At 40.3% G+C, this 10,100-nt stretch overlaps 1 protein-coding gene across 2 annotated transcripts in view; it reads right to left on the bottom strand.

Moving 5' to 3' along the window:
* Window positions 1-634: 634 nt before the first annotated feature.
* Window positions 635-10,100, bottom strand: part of CLIP4 (CAP-Gly domain containing linker protein family member 4) — an 80,319-nt gene continuing 70,853 nt past the window's right edge. Inside the window, exons 14-15 of one of the 2 annotated variants that reach the window (XM_007470874.1) lie at window positions 6,574-6,646; window positions 635-956 (exon numbers count right to left, since the gene is read on the bottom strand). In XM_007470874.1, coding sequence (XP_007470936.1) covers window positions 635-956; window positions 6,574-6,646 — 395 coding nt within the window. Of the gene's footprint in view, window positions 957-6,365; window positions 6,647-10,100 lie in introns of those variants that run through there. The other variant, XM_007470875.1, reaches the window with a different exon arrangement.

Genomic DNA, 10,100 nt, shown 5'->3' with positions numbered 1-10,100 from the left:
AGGAATGCCGTACCTACCGTCCTAATGTACCTGTAGGTGAGGCATCCTGGAAGGGCAAGTAACTTGACCCAAAGACATGAAAAATACCTGGTCACCAGCTATCATTCGCTTACTGCCCTTATTAGTACAGGAAGAAATAAAAACTCCGAAAATACTTGACAGAAAAAGGTCATGTGAACGTCTTACGTTAACCAAAGCTAGTGAAAACCTTCACAGTTATGGCATATGGAAAATCCACTAACCTGTGCAAAAATGAGACAGAGTAAAGCAACATCAGTCACTCAATGGCACATTTTTTCCCAAGTCTCAGAATTCTCTTGGGTCTAAAGCTTTAAATCTTTAAAAAAAAAAAAAAAGAAAAGAAAAGAAAAGAAAAAGAAAAAAGGCTGATTTTGAGATTGTTTTAAGAGAACCATGATTCCCACAGTTCGTATTTCTAGCTTTTTCAAGGAGTCTCTCTGAATTGTTATAATGCTTTTCATGAAGATAGCTCTATTTTCAAATTTTAAATAACGGCTAAAAGCTAAATAAAGTACACCATTTGCCATGGACTCTTTATTTTACAGTGTGTGTGTGTGTGTGTGTGTGTGTGTGTGTGTGTGTGTGAGCTCATTTAACACCGTAGGAGTTTAACTCAACAGTTCTCATCCACAAGCTCCGACCCGTTTATCCCCCGGTAGGTCACCCTGCTGGGCCTCACCAGGACCCCACGGTTTGGCCTGCAGGTGAAGTAGCGTTTGCCCCCCACTGCCCCGTCATTCCTGCCCTTGGCGCTTCGAAGCTCCAGTCCGAGCCAGATCCCTGGGGCAAAGTCAGTGGGGCCCAGGTACCTAACGGTGCCCATCTCGTTGGAGCTGGTGAGGAGGACCTGGGAGCCCTCGTGCAGCCTCACGCGCCCCTCCAGGCCGCCGGCCGTGGTGCTGCTGCTCCAGCTGCGGCGCAGAGCGGGCTTCGACCTGCGCAGAGGGAACGCGAGAGAAACTCTGAAGCACGAAAGCCAGGTGATGCAATTCACCATATTCGTTTCCACAGCCAGGTTCACAAGTCATTCACAAAAGGGCATACGTCATGTTCACAACTTGATCTTTTTTATTCTAAATAGCAGTATTAGGATATACTTTTCTTTAACATTGAAACGTTTTTCTCTTCGGGCTATTTTAATACTACCCTAATCCGGATTTAAGATTTCACTAGCAATTTATATATGCGCATGCCCTCGATAAAATAGCAATTAGAAAAAATATACCTATACCTGTTTAACAAAGCAAAAAGAAAAGAACCTAGTATTCCGGCTGTGGTAACTAAAATTACATTTTGCTCACCTTTCAAATATTCCTTTACATGAAAACCATTTTTAAAAACTTAACCCACAACTTTAGAAACTACACACACACACACACACACACACACACACACACACACCTTCTATGAATGAACTCCAGTTACATTTAAGGGTTTGCCACTCTCCCTGTCACTAACATTAGGAAGGACCTTAGTTGCCTGGATCAGGATCCCTCCTCTTTTCTCTACAACAAAACATTACTTACAAGGCACTGCCTCCTAGCACCCGCCACCAGCCTGACCTGATGACACAACTACTGGGCACCCACACGTGGAACCCATCCAAGGCCTCATGCCAATACTGCCCAGGGCTTCCCGGGGCACTGTCCCCGGGAAGTAGCCAACGCTGCCCAAAACAGAAACATGCCCAGGAGCTTGTCCTATGACCTGAGACCTCCCAAGACAGTCATCCAGAAACCACCACCAGTGGAGCCTTCAACCCGCCGTCCACGCCACCTCTCCTCCAGGAGAAACCCTTCTCCCAGCCCCACAGTAGAGACAACTCGGAACCTGTTACCAAAACTGCACGGAGCCTGACTGCGAGCAGAGTCTGGGTCCTGCTTGGTTTCTATTTTATTCCACTCTCCGTATTTTTAAATACACTCTCACACACCGTGTCTCATTTCTTCCTATTAACGACCCCGAGAAGGGAAGAGCACTCTAATTTTATGGGTAGGAAAACTGAGGCCAAAGCCTGTCCTATGCCACATCTGATAAATCCTAGTTATAAAATGTAATGGAAAAATATATTATTTACCACGTCAAATGCACAAATACAAAGTTAACAAAGAAATACATAATAGCTGTAAGAAAAGTATAAATCTTTACCAAAGAATATACAAAAGAAAAATGAAAAAGCTTTGTTCCTGGATAGAAACATTATATATATACATATGAATCCTCCCCAAAATGATATTTTCTTTTGCAACCTGATCAAATTACTCGAACTTCACATAATGACAGTATCTATCATTTCCTGAGCACTTACTATGTGCCAAACACTTCACATATATTATCTCATCCAACCTCACCCAAACCAGGGAGGAATTTGAGGCTAAGAAAAATCAAGCTATTTGCCTAAGGTCAGAGAGATGGTAAAGAGGAGACCTGGGGTTCAGATCCAAGGTTGTCAAGCACAAAGGCCAGGCCCTTGCTCACAACCACAATGGGTATTAATAATTAAGAAAAGGTTGAAAAATAATAATATGGCAAAATTTACATTGCCATTATGTTAAATTATAAAATTACAATAATTAAAACAATGTGGGGACTTCCCTGGCGGCGCAGTGGTTAAGAATCTGCCTGTCAATGCAAGGGACACGGGTTTGATTCCTGCTCCGGGAAGATCCCACATGCCACGGAGCAACTAACTTACCGTGAGCCACAACTACTGAGCCCGCGAGACACAACTATTGAAGCCCGCGTGCCTAGAGCCCGTGCTCCTCAACAAGAGAAGCCACCGCAAAGAGAACCCCGTGCACCGCAACGAAGAGTAGCCCCCACTCGCCACAACTAGAGAAAGCCTGCATGCAGCAGCAAAGACCCAACGCAGCCAAGAAATAAATTTAAAAAAAACAAAACAATGTGGCCCTGGCATAAGAATGTACTTTTAAATGACACAGAGAAGATATTTTAGAAAAATACACGCAATTATTTCATATGTGATAAGAAGTAAAACTTCAAATCAGTAGGAAAGGAGTGAACATCCTAATTAGGAATGCTGTAAAACCTGGTCATTTATTTGGAAAAGAATATGATTCTTACCACACACTACATATTTTAAAACTCCCCAAGAGATTAAAGAGTTAAATGCATAAATTTAAAAAAAAGAAAGAACTAGGAAAAAATAAAGCTATTCATCTGAACACACACAGACATACATACATGGGTGGGGAGGGAGGGAGACGGACATGCATTTAAAAAGTATGGCACCTACTATTAGTTAATATGTTTTTTTTCACATATTATCATGCCATAAAAATGTTTCACATCACAGCACAGAACAGTCTTTAAAAACACTGCAAAAGTCACACTGCGTAAAATTATTAAAGAATAATAATAAAATTATTATTATGGGATATGTTAAGGGGAAAATCTTTCAAAGAGTATATAGAGTATGATTTGCCCAACTTCGCTTAAAAATTCAGATACATGCATTAGAAAAAAGTTGGAGAAGTATATGACAAAATGCTAACAGTGATAATCTTATCTAGGTGACAAAATTACAGACGATCTTTATCTGCATTTAATTTACTGTAATTTTTTCAAATTTTGTCCAATCTACTTTCATAATCAAAAAAATTTTAAAGAAAGAAATAAGTAATAAATGAACTCGATATCCAAGCCAAAACTTTATAGTTTGGGTAAAGATTTAACATTCCAATAAGAATGATTTGATTCACGTTATGCCAAAGCTCTAAAGGCCCAGGGAAGTGAGAAATTTATAAATTACACTACACTTGAGAGCGTTGCTTACTCATTCAAAAACATTAACGGATCACCTATGAAATGGCAGGTCCAGAGCTAGGTTCCAGGAACTTGTGCATAGTAATCTGTAAAACGTTACAGATCCTGCAATAAAGACGTGTACAAAGCAGAAGGGGCACAAAAGAGGGAGAAATCTATCCTCACTCAAGGTCCCAGGGAAGACACTTCGGTGAGGAAGTGACACTTGAACAAATCTGACAGATGAGCAGACAGAAAAGGGAAGCAGACATAGTCATGGGAGCAAAATATATTACGTATAACTTAAAAAAAATTTTTTTGAACAGCGCAGAGAGTTTAGCAAATTGTCACTTGTGAGGATTTTACCACGAGAGATAAGTCCAGAGAAACAGGCAGGCCTGTACACGCTATGCCAATGAATCTGGACTTCATTCCGCATTTGAGAATTCAAAAGCTTTATGGGACAGGCAGAAAATGAGAACATGTGACGTGAAATGATGGAACCTGCAGCCAACTGGGTTACATGAGTTCTACCCAAAGACATTCAAATTTGACCTGGCCAAATACATCATGTGGACAGGATGGGTTCCACAGAGAGGACCCAATGGAGACTCTCAGGAGATGCACTCTGAAAACACGGGGAGAAGCTAAGTTGGTAATGATGGAGATGAGATGTAGTGACAGGTGAGCTACAGATCCCAGGCTGGATGCAGACGGTGGGAGAGAGGATGCCTGTGCCTACCAGGTGGCAGTGACACCTGTGCTAACATCTCAAGCTCCCTGTGTTTATTACCCCCATGCTTGGTATTAGATATACTAAGAATTCTGAAGACAGAAGAATTGCTTCCAACACCCCCTCCATCATTTTTTCCTCTGAATGAAGGTGTTTGTCACCACCACCTCAATAAGCCAACTGGAGAAGTACATCTGCTCTTTCTCAAAAGCGGCGCAGCCGGCTGCTGCTTCCCTTTCCTCAGCCCTCTTTTGCAAACATGCCCTTTGCCCCAATTCCTTCCAGTTTCTTACGCAGGGATTTTCATCATCTCTGACTATATTTTCCACGTTTCTTCTGGAAGTATCTTTTATTTCCATATGAATAGACAAGAAAATGGCACAGGGTGTGATAAATGTCAATAAACTCATCTCTTCGACCCACATTCTTCAGAACACATCATGCTACCAGACTAAAAACAGCACAATATACAATCAACTCTGTCGCTTCAGCAGAAGGTCATCCAATCACTACCATGTTTCTTACCCCTGAGATCAGGGACAGGTTTCCTAGGACCTAAAGTCTAAACACCTAATGTCTTTCTTTTGTTTCGTATAACACTGATCACCAAACATCTGGTCACATATTGTTTAAGTAAAAACTAAGTAAGTTTTAAATTGATTATATATCCTCAATAAGAATATGTTTATTTTTTTAAACAGGTACTAGAGTCAATCTGTAGAAGTATCAGTAAAGCTTCATTTATTTTTATTTTCAAAGAAAACCAACGGAAGTACTGATACCTTCTTCTCATGTCAGCAGATCATCTTGTGCATATCCATACCTGCTGTATAATTCCCACGGTTCAGATTTCTCTCTCCTTCCCTTGCTTCTCTGTATCATGTTCTTCCACTCACCAACATCTTGACACTGATGTTGATACCCTTCCCCCTTCAAAATCCTTTATATCCTGCTTGCCTCTTCTTAGTAAATTCTTCCATTCTGCCTAAGAACTCTTGAATATCTTCAATAAACTGGAGCATAAAGTTATTGCCCTTAAACTCTTTCAGCTACTCAAGTGAGGAGACCAATTTTAAAATCTCAGAATTGGCAGAGGTATTGAGGGAGGGGAAAAAACAAAACAAAACCCACCCAAGTCTGCTAAACAGTACCTAACAGTGCCTCAGGACCCGTCAGGGTTCTCAAGTGAAACCTCAGATCTTTGCGAGGCCTTCCAATAACTTCATGCCAGACTATTATACAAACTACCTGCCTGTTGCTCATGTGATCGTCAAGTTCTCTTGCATGGGCTATGATTCCTAGTGGCTTCTAGGGCCCCACAACTAGTGCACTTCCCTACTGAGCTAGACGTTTTCCCCCCAGGGCATTGTTCAGATTAACTGGAAGGATTTAAAATTAAAAAAAAAAAAAAAACCCAAAAAAAACCACCCCCTTAACCTAATCAGCCTAGAAGAGCCTCATATTCCTCAAAAAGTTAATAAGTTCCTAGACGTCTCAGAAAACTATTAGGGGGAGTAAACTAGGTCTGAGGTCTATAAATAGCAATATAAATGAAAAAGAGAAAAGAAGATTCTCTCTACAAAGAAACAACAACAACGAAAAAGGGAGCAGTATATTCTACAAGAGGAAGTAGGAGTATTTTTTAAAATAATAATAAGATTACCTGATGCAAACAGGCCTGACATTTCTTTTATGGACTTCCCAAAATATTAAATCAATTCTCTGACTAATCAAGTACACAGAGTTTAAAATCAGTCCACCCTATTCAATGATAACACAGAATGTAAATTCCTCCAACTTTTATTAACAGTACTAAACCTCTCTGAAAATATATTCCGTATACTACTTTTAGTCACTGGTGACATTTTTAATTGAGCTTTTTGCAAAGGAGGGAGGAAGAACTCTTCTCACTGACACACTCATCACACCTTTCCTCCTAAGTGTTAAAATTCTACCATGCAATGTAAAAGATACAAAATCCCACTTTTATTTCTTCACAGAATCCTGTCATGTTCAGCTTGAAAGGCGTTTTTCTAAATCTTCTTAATACTCACTTGGCAAAAGCATTTCTTCTGTTAATCTCTTTCTGGGAAGAAGCAGAAGTTGTACTGAAACTTCTCCTAAAACCTAAATATGAAAGTTAAGGTCAGATGAGGAAAAATAAATCAAAAATTCACAGTCCTTGTTAAAAGTTATCTTTTATCATTTCTTCTACAGACGTTCTATTCTACCAAGTGTTTCTTTGGAAACAGAAAGCAAAGAAAATAAGTGCATGTAGATTAACAGGAGTTTAGATTTCTTGATGATTGTTACCTCACCTTTCTCATCAAACTATGCACTACATGAGTAAGTTAAGATCATGGCATTACTTTTGGAGGTTTTTATTATAAACTTTCCAGAAAACCAAATGAAATCGAATTACACATTGATAAAGCTTAACCTTTTTACTCTCCAATATTATAATCTTGATAAATCATATTTAAAAATAAAAGGATAAAAATGGTTTAAAAAAACACTATCACTAAATATACCCCATTTATAAAATTCTGAACAATGAATTTCAGAGCTTATGATTGTTGGCATCCCCAAATGACAGTTATTTAAAAAAAAAAAAGAAAAAGAAAAAGAAAAAGACTTCACAAAAGGTAAATTTTTTAAAAGATGCTTTTAAAAAAGAATGGGATTTCCAGTTCTGGCAGTTATGGCACACCAGATGTGCTGAGTGAATCTCTTGAATGAAGCAAGTATAATTTAAAACAACTACAATTTAAAAAAAAAAAAATACTGTTGACCTCATACAAGTGGCACAATTCCAAAGAGGCCAAAAACCAAAAAGAGAAACCATGGAAGGTTTCCCCCAAAGCAATCTAACCACCTTGTACCCCAGGACTACACTGCCCTCCAGAGAAGCTGGGGCCTGCCAAGATGGGGTCCTAACAAAAGTGAGGGTCCCGAGCAGCTCATCCTCCGTGTAGAGTTAAATGAGAAACAAAATAAAGCACCACTCAGATGAACACAAAGGAAAGCAGCTTGCATCAACCCCACTGTGCAGAAAGCAAAACTTTCTCCCCTCAAAATTTGTGATCGTTATAGCCAAATTCATTTTATCTGTGTAATATAAAGACAACAACAACAACAGTGCAGAGAACGTAAACTAAAGTTGGCAGTGCCTCTAGGCACCTGGCAGAAGTAAACACAGGCATACCTCAGAGAGACTGCAGGGTCGGTTCCAGACCACAATAATGAAGCAAATATCTCAACGAAATGAGTCACAAGTTTTTTGGTTTCCCAGGGCATCTAGAAGTTGTTTACACTATACTGCAGTCTATTAAGTGTGCGGTAGCATTATGTACCAAAAAAAAAAACAACAACAAAAAAAACACATACCTTAATTTAAAAATACCTTATTGCTAAAAACTGTTATCCATCATCTGAGCTTTCGGTGTCACAATCTTTTTGCTGGTGGAGGGTCCTGACTGATCAGGGTGGTGCTTGCTAAAAACTGGGGTGTCTGTGGCAATTTCTTAAAACATGACAGCAGTGAAGTGTGCCACATAGACTGACTCTTTCTTTCACAAATGATTTCTCAATGTAGCATGCGATGCTGTTTGATAGCATTTTACCCACGGTAGAACTTCTTTCAAAATTGGAGTCAATCCTCTCAAAGCCTGCTGCTGCTGTATCAACTAAGTTTATGTAATGCTCTAAAAATCCTTTATTGTCATTCCAACAATCTTCACAGCATCTTCGGAGTAGATTTCATCTCAAGAAACCACTTTCCTCGTTCATCCGTGAGAAGCGATACCTCCTCTGTTCAAGTTTTACGATGAGACTGCAGCAATTCAGTCACACCTGCAGGCTCCATTTCTAATTCTAGCTCTCTTGCTATTTCTACCACATCTGCAAGGTACTTCCCCCACCGAAGCTGTGAACCCCTCAGAGTCGTCCATGAGGGTTGGAATCAACGTCTTCCAAACTCCCATTAACGTTGATATTTTGACCTCTTCCCATGAATCACGAATATTCTTAATGGCACCTAGAATGGTGAATCCTTTTCAGAAGGTCTTCAATGAACTTTGCCCAGATCCATCAGAAGAATCACTGTCTATAGCAGCCATAGCCTTACGAAAAGTATTTCTTAACTACTAAGAGTTGGAAGTCTCAGAATTACTCCTTGACCCATAGGCTGCAGGATGGATGTTGTGTTAGCAGGCGTGTAAACAACATTAATCTCATTGTACATCTCCATCAGAGATCTTGGGTGACCAGGTGCATTGTCAATGGTAATATTTTGAAAGGAATCTTTTTTTTTTTTCTGAGCAGTAGGTCTCAACAGTGAGCTTAAAATATCCGGTAAGCCATGTTGCAAATATATGTGCTGTCCTCTAGGCTTTATTGTTCCATTTACAGAGCACTGGCTGAGTAGATATAATTCTTTTTTTAAAATAAATTTATTTATTATTTTTTTAATTTATTTTTGGCTGTGTTGGGTCTTTGCTGCTGCATGCGGTTTTTCTCTAGTTGCGGCGTGCGAGCTTCTCGTTGTGGTGGCTTCTCTTTTTGCGCAGCACGGGCTCTAGGCACACGGGCTTCAGTAGTTGTGGCACGTGGACTCAGTACTTGTGGCTCTCGGGCTCTAGAGCGCAGGGTCAGTAGTTGTGGCCCATGGGCTTAGTAACTCTGCGGCATGTGGGATCTCCCCGGACCGGGGCTAGAACCCACGTCCCCTGCATTGGCAGGTGGATTCTCAACCACTGCGCCACCAGAGAAGTCCCAATGTAACATAATTCTTAAGGGCCCTAGGATTGTCAGATGGTAAATGAGCACTGGCTTCAACTTAAAGTTACCAGCTGCATTAGCCACTAACAAGAAAGTCAGCTTCTCCTTTGAAGCCTCACACTGACTTCCCTTCTCTAGCAATGAGAGTCCTAGAAGGCATCTTCTTCTAGTAGAAGGCTGTATCATCTACACTGAAAACCCATTGTGTAGTGGTGCCACCTTCATTAATGCCTTTAGCTGTATCTTCTGGATAACTTGCTGCAGCTTCTGCATCAGCACTTGCTGCTTCACCCTGCACTTTGAGGTTATGGAGACGGCCTCTTTCCTTATATATATATCATAAACAAACCTCTGCTAGCTTCAAACCTTTTCTTCTGCAGCTTTCTCACCTCTCTCAGCCTTCATAGCATTGAAGAAAGTTAGGGCCTTGCTCTGGATTAGGCTTTGTCTTCAGGGAATTCTGTGGCTGGTTTGATCTTCTGTCCAGACCATTAAAACTCTCTCTGGATCAGCAATAAGGCTGTTTCTTACCATTTGTGCATTGGCCAGAGTGGCACTTTTGATTTCCTTCAAGAACTTTTCCTTTGCAGTCACACATGGCTAACTGTTTGGTACAAGAGGCCTATTAGCTTTTGACCTGTCTCTGCTTTTGACATGCCTTCCTCATTAAGCTTAATCATTTCTAGCTTTTGATTTAAAGTGAGAGACATGCAACTTTTCCTTTCACTCAGAGGCCACGGTAGGGTTATTAATTGCCTACTTTCAATCTTTTTGAGTTTCAGGGAATAGGGAGCCCGAGGAG

Source organism: Lipotes vexillifer, unplaced genomic scaffold (assembly GCF_000442215.2).
Source record: "Lipotes vexillifer unplaced genomic scaffold, Lipotes_vexillifer_v1.1 scaffold717, whole genome shotgun sequence".
Taxonomy (NCBI): Eukaryota; Metazoa; Chordata; class Mammalia; order Artiodactyla; family Lipotidae; genus Lipotes; species Lipotes vexillifer.
The sequence above is the reverse complement of the archived record's forward strand: the minus strand, read 5'-3'. Positions and strand labels throughout refer to the sequence as shown.